At 36.3% G+C, this 26,949-nt stretch overlaps 1 protein-coding gene across 1 annotated transcript in view; it reads left to right on the top strand.

The window, feature by feature from the left end:
• Positions 1 to 574: 574 nt before the first annotated feature.
• The window catches only part of LOC149805969 (adhesion G protein-coupled receptor L2-like), a 66,699-nt gene continuing 40,324 nt past the window's right edge, over positions 575 to 26,949 (top strand). The window contains exons 1-10 of the mRNA XM_089950763.1: positions 575 to 735; positions 2,602 to 2,811; positions 10,014 to 10,176; positions 10,502 to 10,630; positions 19,528 to 19,824; positions 20,698 to 21,009; positions 21,465 to 21,530; positions 21,939 to 22,070; positions 25,046 to 25,158; positions 26,757 to 26,915. Coding sequence (XP_089806889.1) covers positions 10,092 to 10,176; positions 10,502 to 10,630; positions 19,528 to 19,824; positions 20,698 to 21,009; positions 21,465 to 21,530; positions 21,939 to 22,070; positions 25,046 to 25,158; positions 26,757 to 26,915 — 1,293 coding nt within the window. The 5' untranslated portion in view covers positions 575 to 735; positions 2,602 to 2,811; positions 10,014 to 10,091. The remainder of the gene's footprint in view (positions 736 to 2,601; positions 2,812 to 10,013; positions 10,177 to 10,501; positions 10,631 to 19,527; positions 19,825 to 20,697; positions 21,010 to 21,464; positions 21,531 to 21,938; positions 22,071 to 25,045; positions 25,159 to 26,756; positions 26,916 to 26,949) is intronic.

The following is a 26,949-nucleotide window of genomic DNA, read 5'->3' as shown; positions in this document are numbered from 1 at the left end:
CACGTTACGACATCAGAGGCCGAGGATATTCCGATTTTGACTTTGTCTTCTGCCGCTGCTATATTGTTCCATGTGAACGAAAGTAGTTTAGAATCTAGTTCTTAACGGCGACTAAAAACGTCGGAGGTTTCTTCCCCGAATTGATGGAAAAGGCCAAGATGTTCCGATTATGAGAGGTAAAGGGGCCACTGTTGACATCATGTATTGCAGATTTCATGAAAAATTTGTAAAATATAAACATCGATTTTAAGTTCTGATCTTGATTTTACAAGACCTTAATACTTCATCGGAAAAGTAAGCTCCAAAGAGAGAATTTTTATTTGTTGAAAAGCCCAATTCAACTCCATTCCTTCTAACCAAATTATTGGTTTTCAGACATAAACTTTACGATACAATGATAATAATTAAATTAGATCCTCGGTAGATGTAAGGTTCTTTTTTTCCCCGGCTAAGTTAGAAAAAAGAAATGATATGGCGTTGAATCTTCTTTCATAATATTAATAATGAATGGATCGATACAGTTCCCGCGCTGCTTTGCAGTGGCAGACGAGAGTGAAAGCTGAAACCAAAATAACGGCGGCCGCTGCTGCTACAAACACAGTTACTGGTGTGATGCGACATGCATACGACGGTGCTTGTCCCGACGTATTAACTGATACCATCCCTTTGGACTAATCGATTGATTTAGAATTACAGCTCATATATTTCTCGTCAAGAAAATTCTTCCACTGCAAGGTATGTTCACTTGTTTCGTTACAATGAGTAATGCTATACAAAGGGTAGATAAATGCACTCTTATAATCTCAACATGTCAAGACCTTCTTTGAGGACTGTATCTGAAAATAGGTTATACTTTTCGTCCATGTCGCAAGTAGGCGCTGTATACTAAACAGCTGACAGTATAAATAGTAATATGGAACGCATCCTTAAAGTGCTGGTATTTGCATACAGAATGAAAGGTGGAATCAGGCAATTCAGCGGTTTTAATCTGACTTGCTAATCGACGATATAACTGCTTTAAGTTAACCCCGACTTTCCTACATTCCACCATGCTGTAATTAACATTGCTGGTTAAGATCAAGACATACAAATTACGTTTTGTCTTAATGAATCCATCACACCGTCTTGATTCTCAAGCAAAGTGTGAGAATAACACGCATCACAATTCGAATATCTAGAAATAAGAATCCTTGTCGTGCTAATTAGGGTCAGCGCGACCTTGAATCGTGAATAGATGAATAGCAATTGAAAGTACATTACATGCTATGAGTTGGACTTCTGTTCTAAATCTCACTTTTAATATTTTAATATGCAGGTTAGTATGGTTGAAGATACAACTGGATTTCAGAGCATTCTGTTGTACCGTATGTACTCGCTTATAAGACGAGTCCAACTGCAAACTGTTCAGAATCAGATCGGCCGGCGCGTTATGCGGCGTGAATGTGTGCAGTTTGTTAGGGTTAATCAGTAGAGAAAATAATTTTGACCCTGGTCTGCAAGGGCATTATGCTACGGCAGATAAGATCTATGTGTTTTTCAGTTAGACCTGTCTTATAGGCGAGTATAGAGTGTAATGAATCAACGAATCTCTGCCACCCATCAACAAGTTAACTATTGTATAACACACAATTCCTTGCCATCTTTATGTTTTATTATTATCGATTTAAGACCAACAAGCGGTCTTAAATTCCAACGTTTGCTTCCAAATAATTATTTATACAAGACTCCTATCTCCAAACCTGACAACCTTACACTCGACTAATGAATAGGCTCCTTCGATATTCAGGATGTGTTAGCGCATCATGGAAATTAGGGTATTGATTTTTCATCATTTTGTAAGTACAATTAACCATTTCACCAATCTATGCAAGAGAAAAAGAGAATAAAATGAAGGTTGTCCGCCAGTACTGTCTATACTAGATGGCCTTTTAGTTGGGCGGGATGGGTGAGTGTATTTAAACCACTAAAGGAAATCAACTGATTTTCATTATTTAAACTAACTAATTGGATTTCTGTTGTAGCAACGGTACCATTCTAGCTGTCCACCTATCACCAAAGGGGTCTGCTAAATATCAATGTTTGTAAATAACTGTCTTCTTTATTAGACATGTAAGTGTTCTTTAATTAGTAATGCCTCTCACAAAGCAGAGACAATAACTTGGGTAGTCAGAAAACAAAACAAACAAAACTACCCCTGATGTAAGGTTGCGGTTGTCATAAAGGTACACAATCTTGTTCAGTGGCTATATACGGTTTCACAACAATCCAACATCTCCATGAAATTATCTTGTCAAGCTATACTTTACAAAATAGAAAACATAGTCGTGGGTGGGTAGACACAAGAAAGAAAGAAAAATACAAAAGAAAATAAGATTATTAATTATAATAACATTGTTGCTTATTTATTAATACACTGGGCCATAGCGTCCGAATTTGTTTTGACAACGAGAATTCACTCTCTTTAGCAATGGCGGACTTTCATATTTCACTACCTTTCACACTTTTTCAATTGATCCTCACTGTTCCCTACTTTTATTTTAATCAGCCCTACTATCCCGACTTTTGTAAATTTCTGAAACACTTTTTCATGACTTTTTTCAGTAATGTACGCAGTTGTAAGGAATACTTGGTGTTCTGATGTTATGAATTTGTCCAGACAGCATGTTCCATCCATTTGTTGTGCTTCACGAGTGCTTGAGACTGCACGTGAAGATTGTCTGAATTTCAGTTTCATATAAAGGTTGGCTGATGAAGTGTGGAAGCTGTCTATTTCTGGGGAAGCAAACAATTTCTGGTTGGAGGAGCAGATACGTGAGTAGAAATATCATTAATTCAGCTTAGGAAGATACAGTCTTGCTCGCTTATAAGACGAGACCAACTACAAATTGGACAGACCCAAATCTGCTATCGCATAATGCACCAGGAGATCTGGGCCTGTGCAGATTGTTAGGGGTAGTCAGTAGAACAAACAACATGGAACCTGATCTGCAGGCGCTTTATGTTATGGTAGATCATGATCTTTATTGTTTGCAGTTGGACTCGTCTTATAAGCAAGTTCATGGGTAAATAAATTATGTTTCATTCGTACATTTCTGTTTGACTGTCCCAGATTTTCTCTCTACTTTTAAAATAGATAACCCACTCGCTCCACACTATTTCACTAATAGAATGTTTGCAGTTGGTGAGTGGACATGTTTCCGTGGTAAGCAATAAAGAACCAGCTAGTGTGCTTTGTTTGCGGGTGATATCAGCTTGTTTTGCTGGATATAATTTTCCAGGATTTTGAATGTATATCTTTATGATGAACGATTTGGTATGGTCTTTGTGATACCGCCTACGACAGCCTTTTTATACGTTTTTGTTCGAGCGGATGTGTTCGAAAGTGAACAAGCAATCGAGTCTACAGAGTCGTGGACTTGTTATGTTTGGTAGATTGTGTACAGATAAACAATATCATGCCTATATCTCCAAAATTAAAGTTTCAACATGTACAATACGGTTGTCAGTATTAGAATTACTTATTTTCGGATAATTACATATGTACTGACAAGTATATTTGCGCACCTTTTGATCAGTAGCCCGTGTAGCAATGAGGCTGTGAAACAGAACGAGAGGTGAAATCATGCTAGTTGTAGTCAGATGTATAGTGAACTTCAAAATGAAATTTAAAACTTAAACCTATTTGAAAGTACCATCATTTCGGATTGACCGTAGCACTTGACGATGACACACGGTGGTAACAAGCTCTATTCATGCTATGGGAATACTCCAGCATCAGTGTGCTTACACCGGAAGCTAGTACGATATGGTATGTTCCTGAAACTAAAGCGCCCTGAGAGTTGCCATCTATTACATCGATAGTCTTTCTGCTTACGCAGTCAAATGTAATCAGACAGCACTTTGCCATGTATTAGTTGTTTGGCAGGAACGGCCAATGTGCATATATGTGGACTCTGCAGCTATCATTTTTAACTTTTGCACGTATAGTTTTTGTATAAGCAGTAGTGGATTTGATAATCCTCCTTTGTATAGAACGCGCTATACTAAATGTATAATACTCGAAAGTTGCACGGCGGGGTTCGCCAAGGGTAGAACATTTCAAGTTTGACTAGACATTGATTCTCAAATCAATGAATATTACATGAAAGGCAGTAAGAAAATATTTTTAAATGAATTCTCATTAAAATATAAGCCAAAAGTTCTCCCACCGGAGCTGCATCATGCATCTGGCAGACTTGCTAGGTCGTTAAGTCGTAAACATTTAATTTTATCAATATCAAAGACAATGAACGGATCAATCAAATGTTGAAACTTAAAGGGTTTTAAGCAGTCGCTGTAGCTGATATGACAAAGTTGTCTATGTGATGTTATGTACGTATGAAATGTGGTCACTGAAAACCCCTTTTAAGCTTTATTGATGCTGTATAAAATCCTGACCCAGGCATACGTCCGATAATGGATGGTTCTTACGCGCCTGACCTTTTCGTCACAAATTGAACTGGACGGCTGTGCATGAAATAAGCTTGGAAGATCGATTTTGTTTGCTGCACGAAAATTATTGAATCCAAATGCTATTTTCGGAAGGAAAATTAATGGCAGGATTTGGCTGTCGATCATGTCCAGATGAAATCGCCTCATTCGTCGTGACCTACTGAAATATACTATCTCTGATATATATATATATATATATATATATATATATATATATATATATATATATATATATATATATATATATATATATATATTCTGACATGCCCTTTTCTGTTCTTTTCCGTTTTATAAGTGCGTGCGTTTGGTATGGGCACCAAACAAATTATATATAAAAGGCTGCATATCAATGTAAAGCCTAGAAATCCCGTCTTCACCTTCTTTAATTTCAAGAGTGCGATCGATACGAGGTTGGCTGCTTCTGAATAAATTGGTCTTCGATCAGTTTGAAATAGAAGTTGAGCCTAGCAGACGCGATCTTAATACAAATACCCCCAACCGCTCATCTTCAAACTAACAGCCAGAATTTAAAAAAATTGAAGTAAACGTAAATGTCATTGCTTTATTTAGGTTATTATATGCGACTGTTATTTACAAATATGCTAACAATCATACTAGTTTGGATCGATAATTCGATATATAATTGGTATTGTTCCCAATATAATATTTTCCAACTGTTTGTATACGATAAGTACACGTGCTCATGAAAATATTTATTCTTTCAAACAAATTGTAAAACCAAATAATATTATAGCTGTAGATAAATCAACGAATCGCTGTTTAGAACAAATTAAAATAAAAGACTATTCAAAACACAAGTATTTCTGAATTTCCGGCAATTTATACTCATAAGATCTTTACATTGATCTGTATTCTAAACTGACTTCCTTGTTCTTTTTATTTATTTTGTGACCACCTGCATTCATTTTTCTCTTACCAATGCCCCATGTGTTCACAACTATTTTTCAGGTAAATAATACGTATTAATAATCATTTTCTATGCAAAACTTTACTTTCAAATATGTCAGTATAACTATATATTTAAAGGACCATGAAAACTACGCTTCATATTTTCTTTTTATGGTGCAAGAGATGGTTTGGAAACTAGACATTGTTTTGCATGCACTTACGTAATTTCTAGACCGTGGACTGAAAACATCATACATTTTTTCTAGACCACGGACTCAAAACATAATACCTTTTTATAGACCGTGGACTCAAAACATTATATCTTTTCATAGACCATGAACTCAATACATCATACTTTTTTATAGACCGTGTACTCAATACATAATACCTTTTTATAGACCGTGTACTCAGTACATAATACCTTTTTATAGACCGTGTACTCAATACATCATACCTTTTTATAGACCGTGTACTAAATACATCATACCCTTTTATAGACCGTGTACTCAATACATCATACCCTTTTATAGACCGTGGACTCAATACATCATACCCTTTTATAGACCGTGGACTCAATACATCATACCCTTTTATAGACCGTGGACTCAATAGATCATACCCTTTTATAGACCATGAACTCAATACATCATACCTTTTTATAGACCATGAGCTCAAAACATCATACCCTTTTATAGACCGTGGACTCAATACATCATACCCTTTTATAGACTATGAACTCAATACATCATACCTTTTTATAGACCGTGTACTCATTACATCATACCTTTTCATAGACCATGAGCTCAAAACATCATACCTTTTTGTAGATCGTGTACTCAATACATCATACCCTTTTATAGACCGTGGGCTCAAAAAACGTCATACCCTTTTATAGACCGTGGACTCAAAAAATATCATACCTTTTTATAGACTTTAGACTCAAAACATCATACCTTTTATGGACCATGGACGCAAAACATCATACCTTTTTATAGACTGTGGACACAAAACATCATACCTTTAAATAGACCTTTGGATTTAAAACATCATACCCTTTTTCTAGACTGCAGACTCAAGGCATTATACCCTGTTTTCTAAACTTTGGACTAAAAACATCATACCTCTTTTCTAGAATGTGGACGCAAAACATCATACCGCGTTTTCTAGACTGTTGACTCAAACATCATACCTTTTGTTCTAGACTGAATTATATCGTTATACATTTGTTTTTCTAGACAGTGGACTAAATCACCATACTTTTTTATAGACTGTGGACTCCAAACATCATACATTTTCTTCTAGACTGTGGACTCGAAATATCATACTTTTTTTCTTGACTGGACTCAAAACATCATACCTTGTTTTCTACACTGTGGACTAAAACAGTATATCTTTCTTCTAGACTTTGGAATCAAAACATCATACCTTTTTGCTAGACCGTGGACTCAAAACAGCATACTTTCTTCTCGAAAGTGGACTCAAAACATATTTTTTAACCGTGGACTCAAAACATCATCCTTTTTTCTTGTCTTTCGACTCAAAACATCAAACCTTTTCTTCTAGACCATTCACTCAAAACATCATACATTTTCTTCTGGACTGTGGACTCAAAACATCATTCCTTTTTTCTAGACTGTCGACTCGAAACATCAAACCTTTTCTTCTAGACCATTCACTCAAAACATCATACATTTTCTTCTAGACTGAGGACTCAAAACATCATTTATAAAGTGTGGACTAAAAACATCATAACATTTTTCAAGACTGGATTCAAAACATTCTACCGTTTTTCTAGACTGTGGACTCAAAACATCATACATCTTTTTCGACTGTTGGCTCAAAACACCATTCTTTTTTTATCTTCTTCTAAACGGTGGGCCCAAAGCATCTTACCTTTTTTCTAGACTGTGGACCCAAAACACTCCTTTTCTTATAGACTTTGGACTGAAAACATAATGCTTTTTTACTACACTGTCGATTTAAAACATCGTATCTATTTTCTAGACTGTCGATTCAAACATTAAACCTCTTCTGCACTTTGAATATATTAATCTCATGAAGGGAATCAAACTTCAAACTTAACACCGACTTCTTGCGATCTATTTATTTTGTTACAAAACACCAAGGTATCCGTAATCTTCTTGTCAAGCAGATGAAAAACGAGGCTTTTAGCACAAAGGTCTCTATCAACAACATAATGAATTTTTATTCATAATATTATATCATTTATATTCCATTCAAGGTTGCGTTTTTTTTTTTCTTCCGGCGGGTTGGAGGTATGTTCAGTCTGTATAATGAACGACACATCTCCACCACCACCCACCCTTGTGCAGCTCCAAAGTCCAGTGTTAGAAGTATTCCATGGGGAAAATATACATCAACGAAATGTTGCAAGTTTCGTTCATGAGCCAACAAATTTGGAGATTTTGAAAACGGTGGTAATTCTAACTATATTACACTGAACGTTGTAAAACAACAGACATTTTGGACCTAGAATTTAAAATCGATATCCACATTCACGAAAATACGAAAATATGGTGAAAAGATCAGTATAACGAACGATGTGTCATTATCCTTTCATTGTGATGGATTGTGAAGTGTGTATCACTTAATGAAATTTTCTGCAAATAATTGGCAGAATTTATTTAATATACAGGTTGTCAAAATCCAGTCATTTGACTGTGCATGGACTGTTATCTAAAATGGAACTTTTTATGGCAGCTATTATTTTCTTAAGATATAATTTTGGCAAAACGATACATCATTAGTCGAAGATGGACTGTTTGTAATAAGTTCCAAGATTGCATATTGGAAGCAGTTGTCAAACAAATGGCGTGTAGCCTCTGGCAGACTGAACTTAATGATTCATCGTACAATTCAATTCAATTAAATGATTTATTCTCATAAGCATTTATAAATTCACAAGAACGTACTACAAATATTGTCTTTCATAAAATGCGATACATTCAAATCAGAAAAACTCATAAAAGTCGATCTGCTAAGCTGCTGGAAAAAAGATGTACATATCTAAATAATCTTTGTAACAAATTACTGTAAAAATAATAATCTATTATTTTAGACTCTTAATAAAGAAATTAAACTAATGTACATGTTATTTTTTTATTACTAGAGGTCAAGAACAGAACAATATTAATGTACGTCGATGGTTAGTTGCAGGGTGTGACGTACATGTGTCGTCTTGTTCTGGCAGTAAAATATATGGGGTTGTATAATTCTGAAATAAGGGAAATAATCTTAGATATCATAACAACTTTTGATCTCTTCAAGCGAGTACAGTCATGTTGATTACCACAGAGATAACTACTTTTTATGTCTTGAAGCGACTACATTCATGATGATCGCCACATAAATTATTTTTCATGTCTTCAAGCGATTTCATTCATGATGATTGCCACGTCTTCAAGCGACCACATTTCATAATGATTTTCACATAAATAACTACTTTTATATCTGCAAGTGACTTCATTCATGATGACTGCCAGCCACATAAACAATTTCTTTTTGTATATTCATGATGGTTGCCACAGACATAACTACTTAGAGATAGTGACATTTTTATTGATCTCGAGTAACTCTTCTCATTAAAAACAATTTAATAGTTTGATTGTTCCAACAGTTTAAACACGATCCTCTAGTCCACAAAACGTACCAGCCTCAAACATTGACATGGCAGCTTACTCCATCGAATATGTTTTTTTATACTGTTTGCTTACTTCTTCGTTTTTATGCAAAACACAAAGCAAACAAATCACACACGTACACCAACGTTCACATTCCTATGTAAGAGAAAGAAAAAAAGCATTCTGTGAGTTTTCTTTTTAATTACGAACTCAAGTTGTTACCTGCATATTATCTATGAATTTATCTAAATATATTTGTATTAGTTAAATATCCAAATTATGAGATAATATTCCATATATATGTGTTAAGGATTTTCACATTTGTGCGGCATTATGCAATATTTCAGCTGATATCCAACTATAATATTTCTCCAGCATGACTCATATTGACAGTAACCAAAGATAACGTTCACAGCCTGCATTTTATCGTATTAGACGAGGTGGACGCAGAAATGGCTTTTAGTACCGGTAAGGGTAACAGTAAACAAGTAGACTGGAGGGTATTTGTGACGGAACTCATGATAGTGGCCCGGAAGGAGAAGCCTCCTGTTTACGGAAGTTTCTGCATTTTAAACATTTCCAAGGCAACTTTTTTTAAAAACCAATTTACTGTAATTAAAACTTACTTGTTTATCGCTCATTTTGGGATGGGGGTCGGGCTGTCTGCTCCTACTCCTCGCAAGGCCCAGGATCAGCCACTGCAGACGGATAATAGAACCAAACTATGCATAGTCTTTCACTTAGACAATTATATGCTACTGATATCATTCATTCTGTACCAGTACTTGTTTTATATAGAAACCACCTTTTGAAATGTTTATATTTCAAGTGCATAGATGTCTCAACCTTGTTTGTATGCTTTTTTGTGCCTTAGTTGCCACTGATGAAATTAGTTCCAAAATAAATACCGATATCCATCTAATTCTGGGGGTCCAGTTTTCACAATAAATATGTGGTACTGTTCTTTTTCAGACTCTAGCAAGACTGTTATATTTTCTCAGTGCTTTTTACTGTATGTTTGGAACATGATGAAATATCGATGAGAAGGGGATGTTCCGAATGACTGACTTATTTCCGCTTTTTGAATGGATCTCTGTAGTTTATTTTCTGCTACCCATTGCTTCCAGTGTTGCCCGTGAGTATGACAAGGTAGTTTCTGTTTCGAATAAGGTCAAAATATTGGGTAATTAGATATACTATTAGAATTTGTTGCTATGAGGATATATTATTGGGTAAAATGTGTGTGGGGTAGCCGAGACGAAAATAAAACGGTATTTGCAGTGGAATACTTACATTCAGTTAACGATTCAATCGAAAAATGTAATATTTACAGAAAATATACAAGAGTTATTTTTTAATTAGACCAAAATATTTATTTATAATGCATTTGTTATTGTGTGTGTTCCTTTTCGTCACATATTGCATATAATCTCCCTCCATTGTTAAATATTTTGTTGCAGCTCCTTCTCGACTGTACGGTAATAAATGCCTACAGTCTTACTATACCCCTCCTAAATGCATCGATCATCCAGCGGGATACGGGTGCGACTGTGGACCGGGATTTCACTGGAATACTGTCATGTGCATGTGTGAGTACATGGCTAAGTGGTCAGTTACCATTAGTTTTATGAAAACTTCATTTCGCTGATCTTAATGTATCTCGGCCAACGTCTCATGAATTATTTTGGTGTCTGATACGTAATATGTAAGCTAAAATAAGCTGACATTAAAACTGTTATTTACAAAATATTTTAATTAGTATTTTATCAGAAATATATTCGAACTATTTAAAATTATACTTAAAATGCAAATAGGATGAAATATATCAAACAGAAGTTATTGTAAATGTAAATTCTTTAGTTCGCATTTTAAGAAATTATTTTAAAACATACCTGGAGAAAAGTAAATGGAACATAGCACAGTAGAATCGAGGAGACAACGGTAATTAATGTTCTTATAACGCTCTATTTTTCAAACAATATGCATTATGAACACAATACCAGTTATCTGTTTAGTGTGATTATCCTGGATTTACCCAATCGTAACATTATGTGTCTTGTTATGAGATTTTGTATTTGCTCATATCTATAAGACACAGTTAAATATAATTCATATGTAGTTGCTGATTTAACATCCTTTGAATTAAACATTTATTTACTGATGGAAAGATACTCTGAAGAATGTGAAATTTCTTGCTAGATTTGTTTTCTAGCAGCTGAGCTGTTAACTCATTAGCAATTTTTAAAACAAATCCACGCTACACTCAGTCAAAAATAAAAGACATGTTAGGATTAGAGATTTGTGAACTTTCTTCTTATTGTTTCCTCTAGTAAGCCATACCTTAACGACAAATGTACTGCGAGTTTCGTATCCAAATTTGGTAGACTGCTAATTTCAATTCTCTGTTCTGCCTGAAGAGCCAGAGGTCTTGCTACGCTTTTCCAAATGTGTACAAGTATTAGTTGTATAAAGAATTACGTTTAACCTATACAAAGATAATACAATACAGTTTTAGTTGATATTTTAACAGACGTATTCCAAGTAATTTGCGTACATATTATATGTGTAAAATTAACATATATCGATTTAAATCAACACATCCTTGAAACACTGTACCGTGACTGTTTTCAATATAATAAGGTCAAAAAAATTCAAATGTTTTGTAATCTAGTAAGCTATTGGAACAAAGCGAAATATTAAAGTAAATCCAGTACATTAACACATTAACCCCATGCGACGACTTTACGGGGCAGGAGGTAGTAGCCTACTGCCGAGCTCTGTAGCGTCATGGTCATGCATGATACACTAAAGTGGGTGGTATTATAGAAAGGTAGACAGATGTAGCTCTACAATGATACCAAATAATCTGGAATATCTAGTTGCACTACAAAATACAGATAGAAAAACCTCATTTTTTGGACCCGACTTTTTTTTAACGCAAAATTCGCCCGTGGTCGGAATCCGATTTTGTGTCCGGATTTTAGACTTTTTGGTCTCAGATCTAATGCAAACCGGTATGAACTGCAAACAGACAGATGAGCCTTTGCAAAAAGTAGTATAAGATGGGCATTTGGAATAAAGAGTGGTCTCCATACAAAAATAATGGCTCCGTTTAGCAACAAAAAAAAAAAAAAATAACAAAAATCCATTTTTTACCCTTCTGCTCATGCGCGAGTCCAATAGCCAACGAAAAATGATGTTTCTAACACAACTAGGCCGTATGTTATTGAAAGTCTATTCAAAAATAGCTTTCAAAATGTGTTTCCTACTCGATTTTCATGCAAAAATGGCAAAAACCTCCAGGGGTTAATGTGTTAAGAAAACAACGGCTTACTTAAAGACTCATCGACAAGTCTATCAAATCTAGTAGGACGATATTTAAGTAGAAGACAGAAGGACATACAAACAAAATACATGGGCATAGGGAGTATACTGTAATGCCGAAGAACGTCCGAGACAGACTTTCTGTTTTTTAAAAATGGTACCAAATATTCTTGATATTATAGTAGGCAGATTTACAAATTTGTATACTTTCAACTAATCGAAAATAAAGGAAATTTTAGGATTACAGAACTTAATTCAAAACAAAAATTGTTCCTCTTGTGTGGATTTGGTTTGAATTAGTATAATATCATCTTTTTCTACACGGCATTGTTCGATCTTGATAAATTGATTGAATATTTAAGATAGGTTTGACATCAAGTTTGAGTTTCTTTGCCATCTACTTGTCCCTCAGCCCAATCACAGTTTTATCTCGAATGAATTTCATATATAAGAACAAAAAACTGCAGTATTCTTCTTGACAGTTTATTGATGTAACAAAAGCATCGACGGATTCACTTCCTGTTGTAGTCGCTGGTTAAATCTTTAGTTCTTTCGAAAATAAAATTTCTTTTCTTGATGAAATACCCTTTGAATTTCTCTATAAGAATATCATATTTCTTTTTGTCGTTATCGTTTTAGCCAAAAGGAAAAAATATGCCATCAAGCTGAAGCTCAATGGTATAGATCAGAGTCTTCACTAACGTTTCGTCTTCCTTTTCACTCAATCGAAAAGCAATTCTAAAACAACTCAAATCTTTGACTCCACGTTGACCAAAACTCTGGGAGAAAATTGAAATTTGTCTATACTTGGAACTGAGAATGTTGGCATCACTGGAAACTATTTGGTAAATAAAATCTGAACTGGAACGTACCTTTTGTGAAAATGATTCTCAGTTCGATTATATCCAGATGTCGCTGATAGTCCACGGCGTCTTAGGCAAACGCCGCATCTGACACAATGTTGTGTGAGTGTTTAGGAACAAATACAAAATATTCTCTATAATACATTTAATATATTTAGACAAACCTATTAGCTAAATGAAGTCCTTACATCAAATGAACATAAAGGTGTTGCTGTTCTCCCTTTGAGATGGAATATGACCATGACACCACTAACTGGGTTGGTTTCTGTGAGTACCTGAGTAGCTGATCAGGCCAATTTGTACTCTGAACTGTCTGTGGCACGCTGACAGAAGATGTTGCTTGGGTTTGCTTGATCAAAAGAATACGCGCTACTTGCGCGTATGCTCTGCCTCTGCAGTTCTCCGTTCAAACTCTGTAGCTCTAGCATGGATGAGATTCCACCAGATGCAGCCATCCTATGCGAAACCTTCCAAAGACTCAGGGTCAGTGCTGAAGCGTTTCAAAGATGACTTGATGGAATCTTTTAATCGTTTCTTCTGACTACCCCTTGAATGCTCAACTTCATTCATTTCATCATAGAAAATCTTTTGGTATTAGCTCTTCGGATACCCTGGTGATGTGACCTGTCCATCCCAACTGTGATTTCTTCAGCAGAATGTAGATGGTTGGAGTTCCTGCCTGTGTAACAACGTCAGTATCTGCTTGTACAAGTGGACGATGAGATATAGTTCGCTGAGTCCACCTTGACTGGAAGAGTTTAGTCATTTTATGTACCACGTGCGAGCCTTCGGCTTTGTAGACTTCTGCTGATATAGCATCTACTCCAGGTGCTTAGCCATTTGAAAGCGGATGGTTTGCTTTCATTGTTGCAGACAGCACTGGAGGATCAGAAAGTTATATATCAATTTTCACTTGATCAGTTATTTCCCTTCTCATTGATAGATGGTTTTAGATTTGGGATGTTGTCCATAGTTGAAGTATCTTAATTTTGTCAGTGACCAGCGTGGCGCTGTCAGCACTCAGTATTGGAGATATTCATCAAGTCTGTGTCCTAGAGATTGTCATCAAAGCATCATAGAAGTTCTTCATGCAATTCTTGGCTTCCCATGATTGAATCTCACCTGCCATTTTGCTCAGCCATGAGTCTTGTAACTTTCTGAGTTTGCATTGGACAGTCCGCTTGATATTGTTGAAGTTCGCCTTCTTACATGATGAAGTGCTGTCTTCTAGATAAGCCTTCTATAATCCATGTTTCTAATTCAGAAGTCTGTTTATGGCATTATGGTTCTGATCAAACCAATCCCGATGTTTGCGTATGTTAGGACAACTAGTTTTGGATGTAGTTCAGTACACAGTCTCTGAAGAATGCCTAAGTTTTCCTCGACATTCTCGGAGTTGGTTCGATTGTATCCAAATAGCTGCACAGTTCTTCGACAAAAGCTTGTTTCACATTCTCCTGCTTCAATTTGACGACGTTAAGCTTTTTGAGTAAATTTTCGCCTTGTGGTCGTCTGCTAGACTGAATCCGGATATTGAACTTGGAGACTACGAGCCTTTATCGGTGTCTAAGATTCAAATTACAAATGGTTTGCCCATTAACTGATGCTACACTACGTCTCAAACTCAAATAACGTACGGATTAGCCCCATTAACTGATGCTATACTACATTCTCAGAACTGGCTGCAATCGGAGCATCTTGATCCTTTCTATCATTCCAGAAAAAAGCAAAGTCAGATCTGTTAAACATGTTCAAGTTAAGAAATACACTGTCAACTGACAGTATTTTTTACACCTGTTTTCAAAAGTGAAGATTTAAAAAAAATTACAGTATTCTGAATTAAATTCCAAATAGTCATAAAATTTTATCACAAGTCAAGTCCAAAAATACAAAGTTCCAACTGAATTCCATTAGTATTCCAAATAAGTTCCAATATTGAATGTGTTGATGTTCCTGTAGTCTCGAAAATGCTAATGTACCAGCGACCTGGATTGTGGCGATATGTTAAAAATCTTCTGATGTATCACAATAATACAATCCAAAAATGTTCTTGTCAGAAATCACTCTAATTCAAATTAATGTATCTCTCCAATATTATTGATGAGCACTTTGTATTTCCTGTCAATAATAGTTTAAAAAATAATTCCACCCAATGTAGACCATCACAAGTAAAACTTAAATATATATTTATTTTAAAGCTTGAAGTTGCAGATACCTATTGATAAATTTACTCAGTTCTACGTGCGTCTCTAAATGCAAGTTTTAATAAATTATTTTATGTCCTGCCAGTGGTAGGTTCATATGAGGGGTATTTTAAAAGTACCGAATATTAGTACAAGAAAGTGATTTACTGGCGAGCAGTGCATCAGTGCATCCCCTAAAATTACTCCCTATCAATCTTTCACACTTTCTCAGTCTGGTTATAGAATTATTAGATGCCACTTGTATGATCTCTTTTCGTATGTTGTTTATATACTGGAAGACTAGACTTCGTATGCACCTCAGCAATTTTTTTTATATAGAGTTATTCAGATACAAATCACTTCGAGCTAAATCAGATCGGTATGGAGAACGTGACAACGTTGGATGCTGTACTACTTTAGCAAATCTGTCACGGTGGCAAAATGTATTAGTTGACATCGGGTGGTTTGATACATACCTCTACTGCCGATGCATGGACGGGTGGTTCGGTAGTGTTCGACAAGTTTAGCAACACTATGAAAGTATAACAGTGTAGACAATAACAGCTAGGCACACGCACCTGGATGAATAGGCCTTTTACATGGAGAAGTAATCTCTCTTGGCAGCCTGGCTACATCGAGCGATTTTCTGGTGTCTGTTCGTTTTCTCCGATCCAAGTTTTTATTATTTTCTCGTGAATCGGGTTCGAAAAATTAAACCCATGTTTCATCACCCTTGGCCATCTCATTTAAATGTATCGGGTCATTCTTTTCATATTCTGCAAGTAACAGACGATTTGAACACGAGTCGGATTTTAATCAGCCGCAAATAAGTACGAGACAAATTTTGCACAAACATTCTGAGCTACAAATGATTCTCCATTATCATAAAAAAACATCAAACGAATTAATACCCGTGATAATGGACGTATCGAGCAGCTTTATTAATCGTAGTAGAAATTTCCCGCTCACCATCCTCAGACAACGGTCTTGCAGTACGTGGGTCATCTCCCATGGATTTGGAGCCATCAAAAATTGTAGGATAAGACAGACAATTACCAGGAATGTCATGGGGGGGAGGAGGGAGGCATTTGCCCCCCTTCCATTTGCATGTGCTGTAAAATGTAAAATTGCTGTTGCCTATATACGAAAACTGACAAGCCCGTCAAGTTTTGCCCCCCCCCCCCAACAAGTTCACCCCCCCCCCCGAAAAAAGTTTAACTGACGTCCCTGAGAATTACCCGTAAAATGTGTTCGTATCGGTTTTGATATCAGTTGGAGAGACAAAAAGAGCACTGTATTTAACAGTACGCTCTTTGCTCAGTAGCCAAATTTTTCTCCATGTCTGACATTTTTAGGTAACTGTCATTTTCCCATGCCACGTCACGCGCATACATATGCAGTTGTGTGGGGTGATGAGGTGCATCTGTGGGTGATTTTATCGAACGTTATGTTGTCTAGCTATTGGCATTATATTTATTGACGGGTTAAAAAATAGCAAAACAAAATTACAAAATACTCAGAACTGTTCAAATACCCCTCGTATAGTGTTATCCAGTGATGTGATCGAAGCATATGTGCAAAGCTTCAAACAATAGAAAGGTCAATACAATCATAAATAAATAAAACATTGGAAATGAGAAAGCAAAAACACGTAAATAGGAAAATCATTTGTAGGCAAGTACAGGTCTATCAGAAGATTACATGAACCGGATGATACGTTTATCTGCAGGAGACAAAGACGGACTAAGAGAAACTTTCCTAGTGGTACTCCTAGGATTATAAACAATTAGGTTGCGTAGATGGTTGCAAGTTAATCTTGGAGAGTCCTTGTTCTGCGAAGTTTTTGGTCATGAATGAAAATTAACTGAATAACTGCTTACAATTAAACTATAGCAGTTGACAACGGGGCCTGTCTTTTCCTAACTTCCTTGCCAATAAATTTATTCTTTTTCCTTAATCTATAGTCCTTGCTGAATAGAATTGTTAAGTTAACAATCTTTAAATTTAGATGTTCAGCTCATAAGATCTCGGAGATTTAAAAAAATGGGGAGTGGTAACCATATGTCGATAAATGTTGTCTCGTTCGATTTATAATATAATGCTACGAATTATTGTATACGGTAACCTAATGACGAGAAATTTCCATTATGCAAACAAAATATGTTTCATATATCATCTCGCAGAATTTGCGATTTTTCCCTGGATAGACAGGTGATTAAACATATTATTATTGTTATATTTCCCCGGAAATACAGGGGATAGCACAGATTAATATTGCGACATTTCCGTGGAAAGGGACCATCCATTTAGTACGTACAAAAACATCTGGAAAGCGTGACCCCTCCCTTTCCCTGTACACATGCGAACATTTTTACACACACCCCACCTGCGTACATACGCTTGACTCAACCCCCCCCCCTTTCCCGAATTTTATAGAACGGTCTATATTTAATGCACGCAGAAGCGATCAAGAATTAATAATATTAACGTGTTTAATAAAACAGATAGTCCACCGACGTTGAATGTGTGGCTGCATCAAAGAAATAAGCTGCGTAACTGTGGCTCATTTGAAGGCCAATGTAGACAAATTATTATCGAGGTTTCACCCCACCCCCACCCCCAGTTTCATATGCGTACGTACATTATCAGTAGATCCCCCTCCCCCCATACGCAAGCGTATGCATTTGGGTTACCCCGTCCCCCCTCCATGCGTACGTATTAAATGGACCGCCCCAAAGACAAGCGTTTGCACAGAAGAATATTGTGATTTTTTCCATGGAAAGACAGGCCTTTGTACAGGTTAATATTTTACGATTTTTCACTCGAAAGACAGGGGATTGCACAGATTATGATTGTCATTCTAGTAGGAGTGACTTTTACTTCTGGAAGATGCCTGGATGGAACGTAATGAAATCACGACATATTTGCCTGATGCGACTTTACCATTCTCGAATAACAGATGAAATAAATAACTTAAAATTATTAAAGATTATAACATGCATTGTTTGGAAGAAATATTGGTTTGTTAAGTTTTAAAATGGGCAAGGTCATTGACACTAAACTTCTGAATGATAGCCACTCCCAAATAATTATTGGTTTCCCGAAGACATGTCCAGGGATAGCACTTCCCATTCTGACTGGTGTATATTTATAATTCTCAATAATTAATTCTATATACCTTGATTTCTTTCATAGGAATCCGGAATGACTGTGTAGATAGATGAGAATTAATTATTAGGTCGTCATGCGAGTGTGTCTGCTACACACAAGTGCATATAACACCGATTGAGTAGAATCATTTTTTTTTTTTTTTGGTGATGTGCGCTTATTCGTGAGGGAATATGGGCTCGTTTGTGCAGGCAAGGCGATGGGTGCCGTTTACCCGCGGACCTGGGTTCGAATTTCCGTTGAGTACGAATTAAAGATTCTCTAACCTGTATGATAGTATTATTTGTATAATAACTTAAATACTAAATTTTTTAATGTCTTTATTTGGGAAATGTTATTGATGCATGATTAATTAATTCAACACCTACTTACCTGTTTCAGGAAGGAAATCAAGAAAATTAGAAAGAAAAAAAAATACAACTTTATATTTAAATGTACTATCAATTTTAGAAAGAACACTCAAAACATGTTTTGTTCTGAATATGACATTCGATGAGAATGCCGCAGATTAAAAAGTTTCTGAATCACTGAATTTAAAAAGTTCAAGAAAACCAGCTTACGCTAGAAACGTCTTCAACCTGATGAATATAACTGTAAGTCTAAAAAAAATCGGAACGGTTGCGCGTGATCTCCACCAACATTACTGTGGAATTAAGAAACATTTATGATGAAAAAGGATTTTAAAAGTTTTCTTTACAGTTAAAAGAACACATTTTTTATTCACGATTTTCCTGTTCTGAAACGTATTACATTCCTGGACTAAGAGCTGTATGGTTGTTTTTTTATATATGAGACATTTCTATGTACGTGCGTACGTATGTATGTATGTATGTATGTATGTATGTATGTACGTGCGTATGTATGTATGCATGTTTGTATGTATGTATTAGACAAATTGAATTGATTTTGAATATATAATGATATTCAATGTAACTATCTATTTTAAAGCCACAGCAGTGGATTCAAGACTGGAGTTCAAAAGACAGGAACCTGTTCGTTACACATTACTACTGAGCAAAGCTTTCCCCAGTCTAAGTCAGTTCACCGTTGTCTTCTGGGTTAAGGTCATGGATTCATCCATCAATGGAACGATTTTGTCCTACAAACATAAAAGTAACCTAGACCTACTTCTCATGCGTTGTGGACCGACTCTGTGGTTCGAGGTATTTGGAGAAGGATTCGATACTGGTTTTAAGTTTAGGCGAAACACGTGGTATCACGTTGCATGGACATGGGAAGCTAAGGGTAGGTTTAGTTCGAGCAACTTTAAACGCTGCGGAGGGATTGAATGTTGAGGCTAATATTGAATAATGAGGCTAATACTTAACGTACATCTCTTGCATATTTTCTATACTGTTTTTCTTCTGATTTCCTTTCCTTAATTAACTTTTTGTAGCTGTATTATATCATTCAAACACGATAATAGTTTAGGTTCTCTGTCTGTCTCCCTTTCTCTGTATGTCTCTGTCTTTCTCTCTCTCTCTCTCTCTCTCTATATATATATATATACATATATATATATATATATATATATATATATATATATATATATATATATATATATATATATATATATATATATATATATATATATATATATATATAAAGCAGCTTAAATAAATCTTCCATTTAAGCAAAACTAAAAAAGCGCCTCAAGTGTAAAGTCATGTCATTCGGAATCATTGTGTCTTTCGTAGTAGACACATCTTCGATATTCCCTAATGCAAAGAATGCGGAATATTTCCTTGCTTTACACAACAATCAATAGCCAATTTTATTAAAATTCCATCATAAAAATAATCATCATACATTAAATGTGGACATTTTATTTAAATCATTTTTCATATGAAACGTACTGTTTTGTGCTGTACAAATGATGTGCTCCAAATAAATATAAATGACCTACGGCTATGTAACCTCCATTTCTTGCCGTTGATTTTCCTGTGGATATCTTTACAATGAAGATTTACAATAAATATACTAGTTTTTCTGCTTAATTTAGCCATACACATTTTCCTTTGCCAACTTATGCCTCGTCAACTTTGTTTCTCAAGCATTTCATAGCTTTTACATGGTAAAGGCTTCTAATAATTCTCAGAATGGCTCCATTTTTTTGAGACGGTAACTGGACGTTGCACGTGAACGGCGGGTTCTACAATGGCACTAACGGCAAGCAAAGGAGCGTCCCATCTGGAGGGGAGTTCGTGCTGGGCCAGTCATCTATGAGAGAGTTCGACTTTGACACTCAGTATGCCTTTGTCGGCGACATTGCCCATCTACATATCTGGAGTTTTGTACTAACGTCAGAGGAAATAAATGCAGTTAAAAATGGTTGTACGCTGATGTACTGCGGAGACGCAGTACAGTGGACGGAACTAAGAAGCGGAACACGTGGTTCGATGAGAATGAGATGGCCATCTGGTACAGTTAGTGAGTTGACCTTTATTTTCAGTTTCCTTTTTTTTTGGGGGGGGGGTATTTTTGCATCATTCGCTATGGATGGATAAGCACTTTTTGATCTACAAACCTCATTCACAAATTAATCTTTTGTATCTTATTCCATCGGTCATTGTCAATTACTTAAAACAAAATCATTTTGTAAATCATATTTTACTTTTTCTCTGATATTTTTTTAACATGCGCTAAAAGTATTATATTTGTTTCTTTCATAACAATGATAAATTTGTACCCTTTTGTCCACTTGTTTCAGTGCAAAAGGTCTTTTGTCTTACTTAATTTTAGCCTCGTTCTTTCTTTTACCATATTGTATGCAATGTTAGTATTTCAAAGACGTTCAGAAAACTCGAACGTTTTATCCGAATTAAGTCTGCATATTACTCCAATGTACTTGTGATGCTGATCTGCAGAATGTCTTTCCATTGCAGAGCAACACTGTTTCACCGAAGAAAAGGTTGCAATCACGTGCAATAAATACTGCAGCGATCTCATAGGTAAATGTTTCGTACGACGTCAAAACACCAAATAATAATTTTAAAAGTTGAAGCAAATTATTTTATATCTTGGGACACATAAATCAAGCTAAAATTATATCAGTTTATTATAACTGTTTCCTTCCTCTTCGGAGGTGGGATGCGTTATGTAGTCAGATATATCCTATCTTAAGCATATACTTTATGAAATACAATTAATACGAATAATTTTGCAATGCTTATTGATTGGGGGATTGTCAAACAAGTGGTTTTAATCAGCTGAGTGAACGTTCATATTAAGCTCCAGATACAAACCCGGTATGATTCCATATGGCTTGTCAACATGTAGACATGTCAAAAGTGTGACTCGTATAATTACATTACAACAAGGCCAAATGTGAACCACTGTTAAATTGTTTGCTGCCACAGGTGCTCAGTGTAATCAACAGACAGTGGAGAACATCGAGTGGTCCCGAACACCAGCCATCAAGAACATCAGTATAGCCGTATGTCCCGGGACTAGGAAGGACAAATCAGGACACCTAATGGGAAACAAGACAGGTTTTTATTTCTTTTATAAATGATCTGCCTTCTAAGTTCACTCAAGGTAAGATTGGGTATATTCAAAGTATGATGGTGTTTTCTAAAAAAAAAAACATCGTTTATATATAGTAGCCCTATATCGTATGATTGTATTCGTCTTATGTGTATGATTTAGAAACTGTTTCTCTAAATTTCATGTTAATCTACAGAACCATTTGACATTGATTGTTTAATTCATATGTTACGTGTTAGTTACGCTATATACATCGAATTAGATATGTAAGTTGACATTTTTTGTACATATCTTTCTTGAACACTTGTTGTCTTCAATCGTTTTCACTAAGATTTAAAGTTCATAACACTATGTAAAACAATTTTTCTTCATGGGTGGTAGGTGCTATTTCGTAATTGCTTATGCCTAAAACGTATAGAAAAAGGCTATTATTCCCAACAAACTTTCCTTTTGTGACTAGGACAGTTATATTTTGAAATTTATCTCTTTCCAATGAGAAAACGGGCGAATTTGTGTCTTTTCGTTCACATAAAGTCAACAAAAAAATGAATCAAACTTAACGTTTATTTATACTAAAGTAATACAAAAATGACCACAAAAGATATAGAAGTGAGTAGTTTTTTTAGATTTACGATTATACTGTTAATTACTTTCACGTATCAGCCCCCAAATGTAGTCTCTCGTCATGTTCTCGTTATACTGTCCTTGGTAGAGGCGTTCAAAATCCAGTATATACTGGTGGAAGCGATCGCCTTGCTCCCCCAGTACGCTGCCATGTTCTCCTTGAATTTATCAAGATGAGCATCAAGGATATGGACTTTGAGGGACATCCTACAGCCCACTGTGCTGTAGTTCTTCACCAGATCCAACAAGATCCACATAGTTTTCGGCAATGTGAATGCCCAGGAAGCCCAGAACCACTGCGACAAAGCTGTCCCAAGCCGCTATCTCCTTACTAGCGAGCTTCTTGGGGAATTCACTGCACTCCAGGATCTTCTTTACCTGTGGTCCTACGAACACACCGGCTTTGACCTTTGCCTCATACAGCGTAAAAAAGAAGTCTTGAAGGTACTTGAAGGCTTCCGACTCCTTATCTAGAGCTCTGACAAATTGTTATATAAGGCCCACTTTGATGTGCAGTGGTGGATTCAGCAACTTCTGGGGGTCCACCAGTGGCTCCCACTTGACGTTGTTTCTCCCCACAGAGAATTCGGGCCGCTGTGGCCAGTCCCGCCTGTGGTAGTGCGCCTTGGTGTCCCTGCTGTCCCAAAGGCAAAGATAGCAGGGAAATTTGTGAAAAACGCCTTGGAGACCCATCAGGAATGCCACCATTTTAAAGTCTCCAATGACCTACCAGCCGTACTCATCATACCTCAAGGCGTCCAGAAAGGTCTTGATGCTGTTGTAATCCTCTCTGAGGTACATCGAGTGAGCCGGGGGAAGAGAAGGGTACTTGTTCACATTATGGAGCAGCACAGCTTTCATGCTCCAGAATGAGCTGTCAATGAAGAGGCGCCATTCATTCTGGTTGCAGGCGAGTCCGATTGCCTCGAACAGACTGGTCACATTGTGGCAGAAGCAGAGCCCATCTTGACGGGCGAAGAAGCTGGAAAAAGCTTGGTGACGCTTCTTCTAATCTGCGACTTGCACACTTTCATCCAACATGTTCCACTGATTGAGCCTTGATGTCAAAAGCTCGGCATTGGTATTGGTGAGACCAAATCTCTGATCAAGTCGTTGAGGTTTTTTTCGTTGGGGTATTATGGGTTTCTCTCCTCAGCCCCACCTCTGAAATTGTCGTCAGGATCGACAACGTCTTCCTCACTCTCTGACTTGCCGCTCTCTTCTAAAGAAGGCTGCCCTATATCCAGAGGAGCGGGTACGGGGAGCTCAGGGCAGTGTGGACCCGGGCGATGGATAAAGGAAGGTCCGGATTCGTGATAGCATGTGCATTCTTGCCAGTCCGACTTTTGGAAGGGTCCACCATGCACAAGTAGCAGAGCTTGAGTGGTCAGTGGGTTCCCGCCAAAATAGCGAACTTCATGGCTCTCTTTTCCCCTCTGTACCATCTTACAAAAATACATTTATTTCACCCATGACTATTGTTTAAGAGATTCTCGCAGCGTTTTTCAAATATGATAAATTTTCCAATACCATTTAAAATTTACAATTTTAAAAATTTTAACAAATTTTATACCATAAAATTCCGAGCAACAATTGTCCATCTTACCTTCCAGAGTTATTTTTGCAGTACTCGCAGGTGAAATGAGGTGCCCAGGGTTTGTATTGATCCCCGACGGGCATGCCGAAATATGCTATGTAGGCCTCACACATCTTAGCAGATGCTTCCACTCATGCAGCTGGAACTAAACTGAACTGGTGGGCTTAAGGTCTCTGTATTTATACTAAACTGAACTGGTGGGCTTGAGGTCCCTGTATTTATACTAAACTGAACTGGTGGGCTTAAGGTCCCTGTATTTATACAACCATTTATATCACTGGAAAGTTCTAGAAGTTACTCCAAGTTTACTCAGCACTGAATCTATCTCATATGTTCTGGAAAATAGGTAAATTTCACAATATCACTGTCCTGGTCACAAAAGCAAAGTTTGTGGAGAATAATAGCCATTTTCTATACTTTTGAGGCATAAGCAATTACAAAATAACACTTATTACCCAGGAACAAAAAAAAAAGGTTACACGGTGTAATAACTGTTTGCCAATAGAGTGAAAATTTAAGTCCATCCGTCAGTTTCCACGGCTTTTAATGTTCAAATTAATCTCCTTGACACATTTCTGTGAATGTTTGTTTGTTTTGTTCAGTCAACATATTTTATATGGTATTTTACCAGTTTCTTTGATAGAAACTGCAATAGTTATAACATTTTTGTACTAGTTGTCCATACATGATTTAAAATTACCATGAATTTTGAAGTTCATAATTCACTTGATGACTGTGACTTTAATTTGACGACTTCAGTTTCAGAAATCGCTACAAGGCCTTGTTATGTCACTGACGAAAATGAAGGGGAATGGGGCAAGCCTGACATCAATAATTGCATATCAGAGCCATTACGAAAACTGAAATATAAGGTATTAAATAAGCAACTGAACGAATAAATATGTTAAATATATATGAGTAAAAATGCTATATTTTTCTTGCAAAGATCTTGCACTTTTGTATGTAAAGAGTTATGCCTTGGATCATGTAAAATGATGGTCACTTTATGTCATGGATCATGTAAATAGATGGTCACCTTATGCCTTGGATCATGTAAAATGATGGCCACGTTATGATTGGATCATGATGAATGATTGTCACGTTATACCTTGGATCATGTAAATAGATGGTAACATTATGCGTTGGAGCATATAAAATGATGGTCAAGTTATGCATTGGATCATGTAAAATAGTTGTCACGTTATGCCTTGGATCATGTAAAATGATGGTCGTGTATTCCTTGGATCATGTAAAATGATGGTCACGTTATGCCTTTGATCATGTGAAATGATGGTCGCGTTACGTATTGGATCATTTAAATAGATTGTCACTTTATGCCTTGGATCATATAAAATGATTGTCACGTTATGCATGTAAATTGATTGTCACGTTTTGCCTTATATCATGTAAATGGATGGTCACGTTATGCCTTGGATCATGTAAATAGATGGTCGTGTTATTCCTTGGATCATGTAAAATGATTGTCACGTTATGCCTTTGATCATGTAAAATGATGGTCGCGTTGTGTGTTAGATCATGTAAATAGATTGTCATGTTATGCCTATTATCATGTAAATGGATGGTCGTGTTATGCCTTGGATCATGTAAAATGATTGTCAAATTATGCATGTCAGTTGATTGTCACGTTGTTTTGGATCATGTAAATGGACGGTCACGTTATTCTTTGGATCATGTAAATAGATGTTAACGTTATGCCTTGGATCATGTGAATAGATGGTCACGTTATGCCTTGGATCTATTCCTTGGATCATGTAAAATGATTGTCACGTTATGCCTTTGATCATGTAAAATGATGGTCGCGTTGTGTGTTAGATCATGTAAATAGATTGTCATGTTATGCCTATTATCATGTAAATGGATGGTCGTGTTATGCCTTGGATCATGTAAAATGATTGTCAAATTATGCATGTCAGTTGATTGTCACGTTGTTTTGGATCATGTAAATGGACGGTCACGTTATTCTTTGGATCATGTAAATAGATGTTAACGTTATGCCTTGGATCATGTGAATAGATGGTCACGTTATGCCTTGGATCATGTAAAATGATTGTCACGTTATGCCTTTGAGCATGTAAAATGATGGTCGCGTTATGCGTTAGATCATGTAAATAGATTGTCACGTTATGCCTTGGATCATGTAAAATGATGGTCGTGTTATTCCTTGGATCATGTAAAGTGATTGTCACGTTATGCCTTTGAGCATGTAAAATGATGGTCGCGTTATGCGTTAGATCATGTAAATAGATTGTCATGTTATGCCTATTATCATGTAAATGGATGGTCGTGTTATGCCTTGGATCATGTAAAATGATTGTCACTTTATGCCTTTGATCATGTAAATGGATGGTCACGTTATGCCTTGGATCATGTAAATGGATGGTCACGTTATGCCTTGGATCATGTCATTTAATAATCGAGTCATAAAGTAATCATTGTTTTAATTGTTCAGTTTCAGAAATCGTTGTTCGCGACAGTGGTCAATGAATCAACTATACTGAATCTTTCGCGCGAACTGTGCAATCACACAGAAAAAAATGCCTATACAAATCCTATAGATGTCGCTGCTGTCATTGACCTACTAGAGATGATCGTCAACACACAAGCGGAGGTATGTATGTATGTATGTATGTATGTATATATAT

The sequence above is a fragment of the Sinohyriopsis cumingii genome, chromosome 2 (assembly GCF_028554795.1).
Source record: "Sinohyriopsis cumingii isolate HCF-2022 chromosome 2, ASM2855479v2, whole genome shotgun sequence".
NCBI lineage: Eukaryota > Metazoa > Mollusca > Bivalvia > Unionida > Unionidae > Sinohyriopsis > Sinohyriopsis cumingii.
Note: the sequence above shows the minus strand (reverse complement) of the source record. Positions and strands in the feature narration are given on the sequence as shown.